The sequence below is a fragment of the Hylobates moloch genome, unplaced genomic scaffold (assembly GCF_009828535.3).
Source record: "Hylobates moloch isolate HMO894 unplaced genomic scaffold, HMol_V3 SCAFFOLD_15, whole genome shotgun sequence".
In the NCBI taxonomy this organism is placed as follows: domain Eukaryota; kingdom Metazoa; phylum Chordata; class Mammalia; order Primates; family Hylobatidae; genus Hylobates; species Hylobates moloch.
This window is the reverse complement of record NW_026652290.1, coordinates 6,099,060-6,114,469: the sequence shown is the minus strand read 5'-3', so window position 1 is coordinate 6,114,469 and position 15,410 is coordinate 6,099,060. Positions and strand designations below refer to the sequence as shown.

At 55.4% G+C, this 15,410-nt stretch overlaps 1 protein-coding gene across 1 annotated transcript; it reads right to left on the bottom strand.

Annotated features, from left to right (window-relative positions):
• Positions 1-5,065: 5,065 nt before the first annotated feature.
• On the bottom strand, positions 5,066-12,200 carry CBX2 (chromobox 2). Its single transcript, XM_032177764.2, has 5 exons — positions 12,065-12,200; positions 11,945-11,988; positions 10,954-11,019; positions 8,555-8,660; positions 5,066-6,649 (listed from the first exon to the last, which is right to left on the bottom strand). The coding sequence occupies exons 1-5, from the start codon at positions 12,134-12,136 to the stop codon at positions 5,339-5,341; spliced, it is 1,599 nt and encodes a 532-aa protein (XP_032033655.1). The 5' UTR covers positions 12,137-12,200; the 3' UTR covers positions 5,066-5,338.
• Between the last annotated feature and the right edge of the window lie 3,210 nt (positions 12,201-15,410).

Below are 15,410 nucleotides of genomic sequence, written 5' to 3'. Positions count from 1 at the left end.
CCGGCCTTCTGGGGCTCCTGTGCTGGTTTCCTCTTCTTATCTAAAAGCCCTCCAGGCCCAGAGGAGCCTCGGACCCAACTGAAGTCCGAGACTGGCGTGGCTCGGGGCTCGGCGGGACTCCGTGCTGTCCGTCGTGGAAGGCGGCTGCCCGCCGCCTCGGGTCTTGAACGCGGCGAGAGAGGCTGCGGGCCGGGTCGGGGCTTTCCTCCTGAGACTTCGGAGGCGGAGGTGGCCCGGGGTGCAGACGGTGCGATTGAGTCTCGGGCACCCTGGAGCCGCGGATGGCTTTTCCCTCGTCCGTCCGAAGGGCCGGCGGCCGACCTTGGTGGGACGCGCGCGCCCTCTGCAGGTGGCGGCGTCGGCTCGGGTCGCCGGCGCCCACCCCTTACCCCCGGGGGGCTAGTGGCTTTCTGGTTCCGAACCCGAGCTGAGGAAGCCTTACCTGCCCCCAACCCAAAGGTACCGCTGGGCGCCCACCGCCACGGGCGCCCCCTCTGCGTCCTCCCTGAGGCCCGGCGCTCGAGCCACGAGGGCGGAGGGGAGGAAGGAGAGGTCCAGCCGCCCGGATGACCGTCCTCCCAGCCCCTCCGCACCCATCGCTCCCGGTCCCCTCGGGCAGGTCGCGGCGGCGTGGGGCCGGGCCCTCGAGCCGGGTCGGGCCCTTGGCAGCCCAGTCTATTCTTCTCAGGGGACACTGGATTAGGCGATCACATCAGCGGCGCAAAAACTAACAAAGGCCGAGCGAGCTCGGCCCGGCACCCGTCTGGCCGAATCCCTGTAGGAATGGGCTCTCCTGAAAGCCTGGCTCCACATCCCGGGCCGCGCCTGCTCCTGCTCGGCCAGCTTGCTCCTTCCTGGCGGTCCCAGCCCCTTTCTGCAGCTCTCATAAGCCAGAGGACAGGCCCGCTGGGGTCGCCCCTGCCCACTTTCTCCAAAACGAAACAGCCAGAGACTTGCGAAGGCAGCAAAAGAGAGCCCACCAGCAGTCTTCTTTCTTTCCAGCAGTCTGATTTCGAATTCGCAGGCCTTCCTGGAGCGGGCTAGTGCTGGGGGTCACATTTCCATTTGTAGGGGGAACCCTTTCCTGAACCAAAAGATTCAGGCCTTGGCCCCAAGTAGCTTTTCACCCAGTGACCCCAACATCTGAGCCCAGCTTCTCTCTTCACTTCAAAGAAGCTCTATTCTCCCTGGAGGCTAGAATTTATGAATAAATTCATGCTGAAGTTGGTGCAAGCCTTAAGGAGCCGGGGAAGGTTCTATAATAAGCAAATCGCCTCTTTATTCGCGAGCCTTGGGTTAGGAGTTGCAGTAGCTGCTAACTCACAGTGACTCCCCTGGAATTTTATGGCTGCCTCCTTGTAAAGCATTAGCACATGCGGCGGCTTCAAGGGGTTGAGTGGCTTTCCAACACAGCATGTCTGGATACTGTGGGGGTGGGGAGAGGGAGAGTTTTGGTTTAACTTTGAATGTCTCTGGAAGGGAGCAGTCTCAAAACGAGTTGATTATATATTGCAGCATCCCTGACCTCACCTACCAGATGCCGGTAATGCCGCCCCTACCCCCAACCCCTAACATTGTGTTTTTTCTATTTTTCCCATTAATTCAGTCTCTCAAACTCAGCACTACTGATGTGCTGGGAAGGATCATTTCTTTCTGTCACGGAGACAGTTCTGTGCACCTCAGGACGTCTAGCAGCACTCCTGGTATCCACCCACTAGACGCAAGTGGCATCCACCCCACAGCTTGACAAGCAAGATCTCCAGATCTGCCAGGTGTCCCCTGGAATGCCAATTGTTCTCTGTTGTGAGCCACTGATATATGGACTCTCAAACACCCATCCTTTGCTTGGAAACATCTTTTTCTGCACCCTCCGCAAGTGGCCAAGCCTTTCCCAGTCTTTGACTTTTCTGTGCCACAAGTATTCGGCCCACGTCCAGACGAATTATTTTGCCTCAAGCAGAGTCTACTGTGTTTCCAGGGATCACTCATGATGTACACCAGGCCAAAAGTTTTTTTAAAAATTTATTGATATACTAAGAGATAACAAAAGGACAAAAATCTTCTGATGCCATTTGCTGTCTTTCCCCTGCAAAATAAATTAACATCAGTCTAAAAGAAAAAACTCTGCAACCTATGCTAGTTTTCCAAAAATACTAGAAAACCCACAGAATCATGAGTTGCACTTGAGTAAAATCTGGTCATGTAGGCACTACCTGTCCCGAACTCCATTCCCCTTCCCCACACCATCAGGGGCTTTTTGGGGGAAGCATTTCCTTAAACTGGTTGATCCTAATTAAATGTGGGCCCTAGGCTGCTGTCCTGTTGCAACACAGATCCTTTCCTAGGGCAATAACATACCTACTTTTGTTCTTAAGAAGGCAAACAGCCATAGTTGAAAGCAATTAGAAGTGGCATACATGAATGATTTTGTTTTTAATTAAAAAACACAAATCAAGCCAGTGATTGGCTTTGGTTCAAAGCTTGATCCTCCCCCGAAGTCTCCCAAGCTCTCGGCCCAGAGCCCTCTCCCGCTAGGCCAGAATTTCGAGTGTAAGCAAAACAAGGAACACTCTTTTTTGGTACAAAATATATACATATAAAAATATGCCAACACCTCTGAGGAAGACAGACTGGCCACTGCTTCCTATTCAATACAGGAGCAAACAAGACACGGTTAACACACCATTCCACACACACACATTGCCACAGTTCCTGTGGGACCTTTGGGAAAAAAGCAACAATGCATCTTGTCAGATGTGCCAGATACCTAGCTACACAAACACACACACAAATAGCAGCAAATAAAAATAGAAAAAGTCTACTTTTATTTATTGGTAAACATAAGACAACCAAGTCCGAGCATTCGGTGCAGTTCGCAGTGACGGCACTTGCCCTGCACACGCTCTTGAAGCACCAGGAAAAACACACAACACAGTAAGAAGGCAAAGTGGCTGGGAGTAAGGTATCTGCAGATTCAAACTTTGGGATTGAAGTAGCTGGTAAACAGAAAGGCACCGAATCAGGGTCTGGAGAGACCTGGCTGCTGGGGAGGAATCTGGCCAGCCCAGGCAGACAGGGACAGACATCCTCATTTCTCCAACAGCTCCTGGAAGCCCAGAGTCACCCCAAGGGCTTGGAGAGCTGTTAGTCTGGCTTTGGAGCATTGAAGGTAGCACAGTGCTCAGCAGGAAGGAGTCAAGACTTGGCTGGCTGAGCACAGGGAGGCTGGTGCCTGAGGCCCAGCGTGCCAGGATCCGTGCCTCCTCCCAGGATGCACAGTGAGCCAGAATCTCTCCCTGTCCTGTGGGAGCAGCTCTTCCCCTTACTGTCTGCTTCCAGCTCTGGCCTAGCTATCTGGGACTCTCAGCCCTTCAATTCGCCGAGGTGGGCACCATTCCTGTTGCAGCCAACACGGCCACTGTGGGCTGGCCCCCAAGTGGCATATGGATGGCCCTCAACGAAGCCATGGACATGGGTCCCTCCCCAAAGGCACACTGTTAAGATCAATTTGGCTACACCAAGGCCACCTCTTACTATTTGGCACGGTGAGGTACTGGGGGGTTTTGCAGTCTGGTAGGCCTGCCCCCCGAAACCAGAGCCCACTCTCGAATTCCGGGCTGCTCCATGGAAGGGTAGCCTTCCCTACAGTCAGGCACTGGAATATAGCCCCATGCCTGCTGGCTGACTCCATCCAATCAGAGGAACAGAAAGTCACCACCCCACCCTCTTTTATTTTTGGCATCACAAAGACCTAGTAACCAGATTGCCTGCCACTGCCACCTCTGGGCTGCCCTGCCTTTCTGCCCAAGCTGCTTTCAGAACAGAAATCCTGCTATCGGTCAGAAGTCATACAAGGTAGCTCCCAGACGTGGCCACATAGAGGCGGCTCACAATCTTGAGTTAACAGGGACCTCAGGGCCGAGGCTGACAGATTCAGCTTCCCGGGGCCCTCTACCAGGTAGGCCCCCTAGACCTTGTCCAGCTTCCCCAATGGTACAGGTCTAGCTTTTCAGCTGGAAAGGAGCCAGGCAGGGAACCCCTGAAGGTGAGGGGGATTGTCAAGGAAAATGATATTCCTCAAGGAATACCTCATCCACTTGGGCAGGGCCCTGCATAGGCGGCAGGGAGGTGTCGGAAGGACCCACGGCCAACCCCTGCAGCACAGGCAGAGGTGGCAGACGGGCCCATCAACTCCCAAGTGCCAGCACTCCTGTCCTCCAGATCTCCAGGGTAGTCTGTGGGCCATGATTAGGACGAAGCCAGTCCTTTACTAGCAGAAGGTAGGTCCTGGAGTGGAGGGAGGGGCTTGTGGGCCAAGGGTGCTGCCCACTGGACTCCCCTGGACCTGAGCACCTCCACTTTGGGTTTTCCTTAGGACACACTGAACTCTGGGCTTTTTAGAAATGGAACATGCTTCAGTGGGCCTGGGGCAGGAGGTGGGTCTGGGTTTGGAAGGGGACTCAGGTCACTTCTCACTGGGACATGGGCAGGAGGGAGGGTGGCAGCCACAGCCTGCCTTTCCTGCTCCGAGGCGTGGAGGCTCTTCAGGTGGAACCCAGCTGTGGGACCACCCCCGCCCCACCCATGCTGGCTTGTGGGCTATTTGGGGGCTGTGGGTGCTGCCCTGAACTGGGGCTAGATGGCCGTGAAGCCAGCCTTTTAGGGCTCCTGGGCTTGCTCTACTCCAGCTGCCTGCCACTGTCCTTTCACATTAAGGCCCCAGCCAGCCCCCACCTGTCAAGGGCAAGCTCCCCACTTCACCACTGCCGGCTCAGGCAATGCCAGCCAGGCCCGCCCCTGCCCATCCCATCTCCCAAAAGCTGCAGCCAGGTGGAGAGAACACTAGTCCCACCGGCCTTGCCTCCCCACAATACTCTCTGCCCACTCCTGGGCTGAAGGCGAGGTGGACCAGAAGTCCCCTCCTGACACCTCAGTCCCTGCGAGACAGGAAGCAAAGCTGGGATTCAGTCACGCAGGCCAGGGAGGAGCAGTTCAAACTCAGCAACAACGCAGCCATGAAGAAGCCCGCTCTGTTCAAGACAGTCACCTGGAGCCACAGGTGCCACCAGGTTTCCTGAGGCGAGAGGGGAGAGCAAAGAGGCCTGCAGAGGTAGGCACGAGGTGGAGACCAACAAGGCAGTGAGGCCCCTTGCCTTATGTCCCGGGACAGGGCGGGGTGCGGGGAGAAGTCCCTTCCAAGCCTGCCCATCAACGAGGCTACCCACTCCTCCTCCCCTGACCCAGACTCTTGAGGGGGCTTGGGCTGGGAGTCACTTAGCCAACCAACATCATGGGCAGGAAAGGGGGGTAAGACCGGGCAGCTGGTGGCGCCGGGGCTTCAGTAATGCCTCAGGTTGAAGAAGCCCACGCTGGTGGGAGACTCCTTCACTGTGACGGTGATGAGGTTGGCAGTGACGTCGGTGACAAAGACGTGCTCGATGAGGCTGCGGGTGGGCTTCCAGTCCTGGCTGGTCTGAACGGACACTGACGGGTTCTGTCCAGTGCTGGGCGGTGAGGCAGAGTCGGGGTCGGAGTCCGAGCTGCTGCTCTCCTCGCCTGCGCTCATCTCTGGCAGTGTGGCCGCCTTGCGGGCTTCTCCAGGGGCTGTGCGGCTCTCCTGCCCGCTGGGGGTAGCAGTGCCCTTGACACAGTCCCTCTTGCTGGCAGGGGTGGGCGGCGCCACTGCTCTGGAGGCCAGCTTCTCACTTTTGCTCGTGTCGGTGGGCATGGTGGCCCCGCTGGCCCCAATGAGGCCACTCCCAGTGCCCTTCCCAAGGACTGGGTTGGTGGCCGCGACACCCTTGGTGGCGGTGGTGTGGCGGGCAAGCAGACCCACCCCGGGCATGCCATTCTTGACACTCTGCAAGTCCAAGACCTGGAGACTCAGCTCCTGGGTGGGTGCTGGCTGGGGACCTGGGCACCCAGCAGGCACCCTGCTGGCACCATGGGTGTGTAGGGGGCCCCCTGTGCTCCCCACTTTCTGCTCCACAGCCCCACTGCTGGGGGCCTTCGGGATTTTGCTTCCTGGAGGGCTCATTCCCAGCTCCCCTTTCTGCGTCCTCACCTTCAGGTCCAGCCCGAGGCCGCACTTATTGGTGGCCTGGGCCTTCAGCGCCAACCTGCTGGCGGCCTGGGCCTGGCTCTGGGTCATGCGGTTCATGTAGTGCACGATGGAGCTCTGCCAACTGATGCCACCCCGGCCGGGGCTACTGGCCATGCCCTTCATTAGGCTGGCCAGGTTCTCTGGGGTGGCCATGGCACTGGGGCCGCCACAGGCCTCCTTGGCGTGGGCCTTCAGAGCTGCCAGGCCTGCAACGGGGGCGCTGAGTGGAGGGGGCAGTTTGCCGGCCGGGGCCCCCAGATCCTTCCGGGCGGTCTTTAGCACTTTGGCCAGGCTCACGGGTCTTCGGGCTGCCTTCTGCTCTGGGGGCAGGGGCTTTCGTCCCCGCTTCTTCCGGATGGGATCCTTCAGCTCGGGTTTGGCCACCAGGATCTGGGCCTTCTTCTGAGGCACTGGGTGGGTCTCGCGGCCCCGGGGACCCCTCTTGGCATCTGAGTCACTGTCATCCTCTTCATCCGAGGAAGAGGAGGACGACGTGGAGGAAGAGGAGGAACTGCTGGACTTGGATTTGGAGGTAGCATCGGGTTCCTGGAAAGATAAAGGAGAAGTTGGCTGGGTGCGGTGGCTCACGCCTGTAATCCCAGCACTTTGGGAGGCCGAAGCGGGTGTTATCACCTGAGGTCAGGAGTTCAAGACCAGCCTGGCCAACATAGTGAAACCCTGTCTCTACTAAAAATACAAAAATTAGCCGGGTGTTGTGGCGCGCACTTGTAGTCCCAGCTACTGCAGAGGCTGAGGCAGAGTTGCTTGAAATTGGGAGGTGGAGGCTGCAGTGAGCCGAGATTGTGCCACTGAACTCCAGCCTGGGCGACAGAGCGAGACTACATCTCAAAAAAAAAGATAAAGAAGGTGTCACACCTCCACTGCCTGCTCCCAGGGTCCAGAGCGCCATGCTGTCCCCAAGGAACACTGGGCACCTTGCAGCCATCAACTCCTGTGGCTTCCAGACCAGAGAGGCAGCCAGGAAGGAGCAACTTCTCACCGCGCTCACAGTTCCATGAGAAGCAAAATTAAAAGTAGATAGAGAGAAAAATAGGTGGCTCGTAAAAATGAAGACAGAGTAGGGGCGGACAGAGTCCACACCACGACATCCCCGTCCACCATCAGCTTTCAAGGGGGATGCAGACTCAGCTCCAGGCTGTAGAGCAGACGTTCAAAGGGAACTGTATCCAGAGCATCACAGTTTTCAGGACGCAGGAGGTTACAAGTCGTATGAAGTAGCATGCACAGCTTTGCAGCCTACACCAAGTGGGCTTCGGTATCCCCATTTCACAGTCTGAGCCTTCCAGGATACAGGTAAACAAACCACTGCCTTCCTCGCCTTCTGGATGTCACCGCAAATATTAAGTAAGAGTGTCCTCGTGCTTTATAGGCCTCCATGCTGTCTGCTAGGTCAGAATTCTACAGCGTGTGCTTTAGGGAGTCAGATCCAACACCGCCTCCCTACCACCCCGTTCTCCCGACTTCCACAGGAGTGATCTCACACCAGGCATCAGTCACTGCCTTGTGGCCACTCCTCAGTCAGCAGAACCTCTGCAGCCCCCACCATCCCACTCAAAAGCAAGATTTGCAAGACAGCGTAAGGCCAGTGTAGACCAGCCAACCAGATTCCACAGCAGGGAATCCTGTTCCCTCAGGACATCCTCCTGGCCAAGGCAAGTTCTGTAAGTGACTGAGCTCATGGCCACAACATGCGAAGGTCCGGGGACAGTGCCCAGAGGAGGGAATTAAAGCCACACCTGGGACTGAGGCCAGGCCCTCCTCCCCCATCCTGTCCTGCCTCACCTGTCCTCAGGGGAGGGAGGGGTCCTACCACGGACCCCAGGGGTGCATGGATACCTGTGGCGGGGTGAGCCCATCACTGTAGTGAGGAGGGGTGACAGGACAGTCCCGAGAAGGCCGAAGCACATCATCAGCCCACAATGCCTCTGCCCTCCTCCAAGGCCCCTTCTGGCACCCCCTGGCTATTCAGTCAGCCCTGCCGTTTCTGGCCACCTCGATTTAAGGTGCACTCACAGGTGGGCCTGGAGTAGCCCAAAATCCTAGGCTTTTGAGTCACATCTAGCCGGCAATCCTATGAGCACCTACTGTAAGCATGCTTCCTGTTCCTTTCCGTCCCCCAAGGACCCCCTGGGAGGGAAGAGTGCTTGTCAGTGGCAGTTTGACTCTGCCACCCAGCAGACAGGCGTGCAGGACAGGCTGAAGCAGGAAGCCCCTGGGAGGTGCGGGGCGGAACTCTCAGCCGGCTGAGGCCCCCTGGCAGCAGAAGCTGAGAGGCAGGAAGAAAGGGGGCTCCTATTTTCCGAGTAGAGGGACAGACTGTTGGGAGAAGTGCCACACCCTTCCTGAGGGCCCCAAACCCTCCCTCTGCCTGCCCCCTACCCCAAGGGGGTGCCGGGAGGTGGGGTCAGCATACCCAGCACAGCCACCCACCTTGAGCTTGGAGCGCCGGCTGCAGGAGGACACGGCAGTGAGCTTCCTTGGCCGGCCTCTGGGCCTCTTGCCTCTCTTCCGGTTCTGCACCTCCTTCTCATGTTCCCTGAAGGCACACCACTGGTTAATGGGGGAGAAGCCCTGTGCACACCCCTTCTACCATGTGGGACTCTCTGGCTTCCAGCACCCTATTCCTGTTGGCCTGTAACAGCTTATCCTGTTTGCCGCAAACATATCATCAAATACCCAAGGCAGAGATCAGACCCCATTCTCTGCACCAGGGTCAGTAACCAGCCATCCCATTTCATTTGGGTAAGGACAAGCTGAAGACAGGAAAGCAACGCTGGGAAAACAATGATGCCCCAGTATTCTCCGACTTCTCTTAAGACAGCTTCCTGCAGGTGCACTGCTGCACGGAAATTCTAGCATATCCTCACCAGAAGTGGCGTTGGTGGCCACACGGTCCAACCTCCTTACTTTCAACAGGAGAAGGAAGCCCAGGGCAAGGGGATGCCACCAATCCCCTGGGCAGCTGCTGATGCATAAACCCTCACCCAGGCAAGCAGCACCATGGGCCGTGCCCTCCAGCCCTCGCAGAGCCTGGCTGCTGGCACATGACTCTCCTTGTTTCCTTTTTAAAAATACCTCTCCGTTCCTAAACTCTACTCTTGAGGGAGATAACAGAGGTGCCGAGTTCTGAGGCAGGCAGGGCTCAATGCATGCATCACTTGCAGTACCTCCCCTCCCCACCCAGAAGAGCCTCCCCACCTCCAGCCCCCCAGGGAAAGCTTGTATTTCAGGCCACTCTCAAGGGAAGGGGCCCTGATAATTATCTGGGCAAACCATCATCTCACTGGGGCCTGAAGGCAACCTCCTCAACACAGTTCTGATTAGTAAGTACCAGGCAAAGCTCATACTCCAATTAAGTGCTGGTCCTTAACCCGAAATCTCCTAAAAGGACAATGAAGTGCTCATGGATCTCCTCCGCTGAAATATTAACCTGTGCACTGAGTGCTGTGAGCCTGTGCATAACTAAGGGCCATGCCCCCACCCCCTCAGACACCAAGCAGGTAACCGCCAGCTCCTAGTGCCCAGAGGAAGCTAACATTTTGGTGGATGGAGAAGGCTGAACAACCACCTTCTCCGTTTTCTGTCTTCCACGATGTAATCCAAGCCACCCATGGGTTTTAAACTCTTGTTATCTCAGGTGTTTTCTGCTCGTCTGCTCTAACCAAAACCAGGGGCAAGGGCACGATCTCTCTCAACAGTTAGGACACTGTCTTAGATGCAGAGAAATGCACCAGCCTCTGAAGTGGACCAAGCCGTTCCCTCACCTCAAGGCTCACAGGACCCAGACAGGAACTAACAGAAGACAATGGGTTGCCATTATGATTTTCCAAAGGGATTTAAGCAAGCACAGGCTCTTCTTTTCACTCGCCCCACCAGTAAACTCTATTTCCCCATTGTCATGTCCCCTTTGGGAAGACCCAAAATGTCCTGCTACAGTGGAAAAAAGCGAACGCACTTTTTGCTACCAGAGAACCAACCTTTCAGATTGACCCTGGCTGGGAGACTCCAGCAACCAATTCTTCTGCCTCTATCCACAGGGCAAATCCAGCCAGGGGAGCCAGGGGGAGCTGTCAGTGAAACCCCCCACGTCTTGCCATTGCTTCAACCGCACTCCCTCGCCCTTCATGCTGGGGTGCGGTGGGCACATCCACTACCCTCTCCTCACTACCCCTTGCCCTCGAACATCTCAAGGAGGTCTATCTCTTAACCTAAGCTTTCTACCAAAAAATAGAATGACATCTAGAATTACAGAAACAAGTCTGGCCCAATCTGGCCTCATGGTGCTACTTGGTACTGTATGCTGCAGGCCAGAGCAAAATAAATGTTTCGTTCTTGAGAGAGACATCATAATAGGCACAACTGCGTGCTGTGTGTTCCAGCTCCCTCTCTGAGCCTTCTCTTGCCTGATGGCACACGCGTGCAGGGCTGGAAGGGCATACCTGCGTCATTGTAGCAAACCTGCTATCCTGGTTTTTTGTTAGCGCCATGTGCAAATTACTCAGCAGAAAAGGCCAAGAGAAACTATAACATCTTTATCTGAAGCAACTGAAAAAGTTGGTTTTTTACAAGTATGGCTGTCGGAAACACCAAAGCAGCACTTACTTGGGGTCTTCTCAGGGATGGATACAGGCTGGCTAGAAGGTGGGAGAGGGGTTGGCTGGGGACTTTTACAGCCAGCCACAGAGATGGCCCTGGAGACAATCTTGCTAAGGGACTTCAGACCACAGCCCCAGCTCCAGCCTCCGGGCAGGCGAGCAGCGCCCAGCACGACTCCAACCAGCCACCGTCCCTCCCCCACGCCCTCCCCACAGTGCTGTCAGCGTCCTCACTTCTTCTGGAAGGCCAGGAGCAGCCTCGGGTCCAGGATGTTCTCCTCCGGCTCCCAGCTGTTATGTCTGCAAAGCAGAGGGCAGGGCAGCATTAGACGCCAGGCTGATGATCACCGCTTTGCAAGGCAGCCCGAGGGGGCCCGCCCTCACGGCTCCTCGACTTGAGCCGATGGCAGTGGCACCGTAGCACCATGGCACTTCTCAAAGTCCAAACCCAGGTTTTGGAGGCTGGCCACCCCCCACGAAACCAGCACTCTAACCTCAGACCCAAAGGGAAACTGCCGCTCCAACCCCCCAATTAAAACAAGGCCACAAGAGGACTCTCACAGCCTCTGCCTGGGAGAAAAACAAATCCCCATAAAACGCAAAGTTGCAGAAAGGGAATCCCCCAAACCCTGGCCTGGAGCCAGAGGAGGAAGGGAAGGCAGGTCCAGGATGCAGGGAGGGGCACAGGCGCCCAGCCCGAGATCCAGAACAATGTGGCGCGCGGGCCGGGGCACCTCGAGGGGTAGCGAAGAAAAGAGCGGGGTCCGGGAAGACGCGGAAACGGGGCCGCGGGAGCAGCTGTGCACAGAGCCCCTTCCGGGGATGCCAAATCCCCTCCCTTCCATTAAAAGAAAGAAAAAAAAACGAAACCCTACATCCATCAATAGGAAGCTCAGGTTACAGCGGGGAGAATCTGGCCAAGAGGAGGGGGGCTTGCATCCCGCGCCTCCCTCCCGGCCGGGACCGGGGTTGGGGGAAGCGCGGCGCGGGGGCCGAGGAGGTTCCGGCGCGGGGGGCCACCCAGCTCTGCACCCGCGGGCGTGTAAACAAAGGGCAACCTCGGGCCGGGCGGCCCCCGCCCCCCTCAGAGCCGGAGGGGACCCCACCAACTTCCCGCTCTGCCCGCGGGCGCCCCCAGACCCCCGGACAGCGCGGCCGAAGGGCTCCACGTCCCCACCCCCAGGCAAGGGGGCGGCAGGGGGGCGCGGCGTCGCGGAGGACTCACTTGGAGGACCAGCCGCGCCACTTGACCAGGTACTCCAGCTTGCCCTGCGGGGAGAGAAGAGGGGCCGTGAGCCAGACGGGCAGCGGGCGGCGGGCGGGGGGCCGGGCAGGCCGCACGCACCTTGCGGAGCCGCTTGCTCAGGATGCACTCGGCGGCGAAGACCTGCTCGCCCACGCTGCTCAGCTCCTCCATGCTGCCCGGCAGCCAGCCCGTCACCCGCCCGACCGCCGGGCCCGCCGGCAGACACAAAGACACCGCCCCCGCCCGGGCCGGCCCGCCCGGAGGCACCGCCGTCCGGCCCGGCCCGGCCCGCCCCGCCCGCCCCCGGGGTCCCAATCTCGTGGGGCCAGCGGGGCGGGGCGGGGCGCGTATTGTCCGCGGCGGGCTGGGCCTCGCGCTCTGGCGGGGGGTCCCGCGCGGGGCCCCGGGCGGGGGCGGGGGCGGGGGCGGGGGGGGGGGGGGGGGCGCGGGCGGGCCCCTGGCTGGGGGAGGAGGCGCCTAGGGGCTTCGAGCCTGGGGCTCCCACCGAGTCCCGCGTGGTTCCCGGGGCGCGCCCGGCCTTGCTCCCAACTCCGTTTTCCGGGCAAAAAGCCATTGTTCTGGCCCGAAGGGAGGGAAGCGGGACGGGGCGCGGCGGCCGCTTCCTGCCCCCGCCTTCGAGGGGCGCTGCTCCGGAGCGCGCGGGGCCCCACCCTTCCCCCGGCTTCTTGAACTGGCTTTTCCTCGGCAGCGGGGGCGTCGCTCTGTGTTGGAGGAGAGCAAAACGGGTCGGGGGCTGGGGAAGGAAAGGAAGATGAAGTCCAGGGGAGGGGCCCACAAACTCCAGCAGCCCAGGCTTTTTCCCCCAAAGGCGAGAGAGGAAAATGCTTTAACTTAAACCACCAAGCACTCTGAGAAAGAAGTAATAAGAACTGCCCGGAGTTCTTATTAAACAGCTATGAAAAGTGGATCCAGCCCCCGAGTTTTAGGGCACTTGTAGGGAGAAAACCAGCTGCACCTTTTCTGAATTTGTTCCCGGATTTTGATGAAATGGAGGCAGAGGGGACAGTTTGCAGGGCTGTTCCTAACTTAGGACTAGGTCAGTAGTGGCCCGCCAGGGCTGGGCAGCCGGCGTCCTTCGGATCAATTGTCCGCGGCAGAAAAGGGTCAGGCCATGTTATGAAAGTGGGGGTGACCCCGTGTCCTTCCTGTGATCGTCGTCCGCAGGCTACCCTTTTATTCCGATGTTAAGATTTGAATTCCATGAAGAATCACCCTTTAAGTTATTTAGATTTTGAATCAGGACAAGTCAAACACGTAATGAAAGAGACCTGAGCCTTAACTTCATTCGTCTCAATGCGATCTAACTCCATGAAAATTCACTCTCTGCTTTTCTTGCTTCCTAGAACACAGCTGCAAAATTCTCTTTCTGTTGAGCAGATCCAAAAGTCGTTTCTTGTTGTAGGAGACTGTCTCAATGTAATTGTGATCATCAAAACCATATTTATAAAGGGTTCTGCAGGAGAAATGCGTTTTTTTTTGTTTTAACAGAAAGGCCTACTGGAGAAAATACTGAACTGTAGGAACCGATCTTTCAATTTATGGCGTGTTCTTCAGTTTCTTTGGTTAGATAGGTTACAAGCATTTGATTTCCTGGAGAGTACGTGCAAATTCAGATGTTGTTTGCAAAGAGGGCAGGAGAAAGGGAAATGTCCTTGGGGGGAAGGTGTTTGTTTACTCAGGGGCAGAGGCAGTAAAGAATCCTAGTGTTGGGATAAAACTGGCCTCTGGAGTGAAGGGATCTGCTAACAGTCTCTCCGCTGGCTCCTTTTGTATCCCTGTCTTGTGCAGCTTGGCAGTAAATTGTGGAGTTGAGGGCAAAGGTGTATTTATTGTAATCGTACAAATAGCTGGATCAGTTTCACATCACGTTTCCTTGCAGAATTCATCTTGGGTCTAAGATTTTGCCCTGGAAGTTTCCAGTTTCCTCTTTGACTCATGGTATGCTGGGCTACTTGCTTGATTTCTTTTTAAAGAAAAGAAGGCTTTGAAAAGGGAATGATTTCTTTGCTTAAGAAATAATTTTGCTAGAATTTGATACTAACACATTGAAAAAAATAAATCAGCGTCCAGGAAGGTTTAACATGTACATCATCTACCCAACTGCAAACACTCAGTTCGGGTAAAATAATATTTAGATAATTCATTTGGAGAAACAAGTATGACATATATGGCCAGAATGAAATAATCAGATACATTCTGTGAACATGTGATCCAAAATCTGTGGCACGTTCCCTAAAAAGAAAACTGGGAGTAGGCAGAAGGGAGGAATAACCACCAGCTAATCCAACTGTGTAAAACAAGCGGACGTCTTCCGTTTCGACTGTCACATTTTAAGAATTATTAAGACAAGTTAAAACTAATTATTGTATTATTCATTCGACAGATAGTTAGTATGTACTATCATGTGGGCACTACTAGATATCCAGTAGTATAAGACCGTAGCAGCAGCTCCATCTGTGGGTGATGGAAGTGGATGGACAGAGCCTCCGTCCACTGCGTCCAGTGTGGTGGCCACTAGGCACCTGTGGCTGCTGAGCACTGGCAGTGTGGCTAGTGCCACTGAAGGATCGAATTTTAAATTGTATTTCACTTTAATTCATTTCAGTAGGAGTAGCCACATGTAGCTGGTGGTCACTGTACTGGACACTTTGCAGGTCCACAGGAACGAGAGGGATCTGCTTTAAACATATTTTAAATGAAAGTAATAACGGTTACATAAATTAATCCTGGAATATGAATAGTTTACCTACACTCACAGTTATGCTTAATTATATATGAGAATGTTTAAAACACATACAAAAAAGATACTAAAAATCCAGGCACAGAGGAAGACATTCAGGGAGTACAGACTTTGTATAGTACTAATTTCCTTTCTATGCAAGTGATAAGGACAAATATTAACTTATTCGTGTGTGAAATACTACTAAGAAAGCATAAGTATTTTCACACTATGCTTGTGGATCGAAAATTAAAGATGCCAAAGCAAAGAATGTCTCACTCTGAAGTCAATGGAAAAGTCAGGAATTGAGATCAATCCAGTGACCCTGGATTTGGCAGCTGAAACTAGATAACGGTAGTTACTTCTTACCAAATAGTTTCAAACGGCTCTTAGATTTTCTAAAAGCACCGTCTCCCTACTGCCATCAGCGGCGTTGGCTAAAAGGAGGAACCAGACACCCCACCAGCCGGTCTGCATGGGATACACTCAGGATTTAGAATACATCACACATTTACATCACATTTAATATCTCATGTCGTAATTTGCCCCCAGCTCCTCTGCACATTTGCAAGACTAAGGTGTGACTTACAGGCTAGCTGTATTAATGTTACGCCGTTTCTGTGTATGTAATAGGTAAATATTACATATGCGGGACAGACCGTGTTTGTGTATCGGAACTCAAGTAAAAATAAGCACAGTTCAGGC

What these genes read in the sequence shown, in the direction of transcription:
- CBX2 (XM_032177764.2), bottom strand. Translation starts at nt 12,136, where the DNA reads ATGGAGGAGCTGAGCAGCGTGGGCGAGCAGGTCTTCGCCGCCGAGTGC. An exon ending in CTCCTGGCCTTCCAGAAGAA is followed by an intron (nt 8,661 to 10,953) that starts GTGAGGACGCTG and finishes GTGTGCCTTCAG; the next exon opens with GGAACATGAGAAGGAGGTGC. An exon ending in GCCGGCGCTCCAAGCTCAAG is followed by an intron (nt 6,650 to 8,554) that starts GTGGGTGGCTGT and finishes TTATCTTTCCAG; the next exon opens with GAACCCGATGCTACCTCCAA.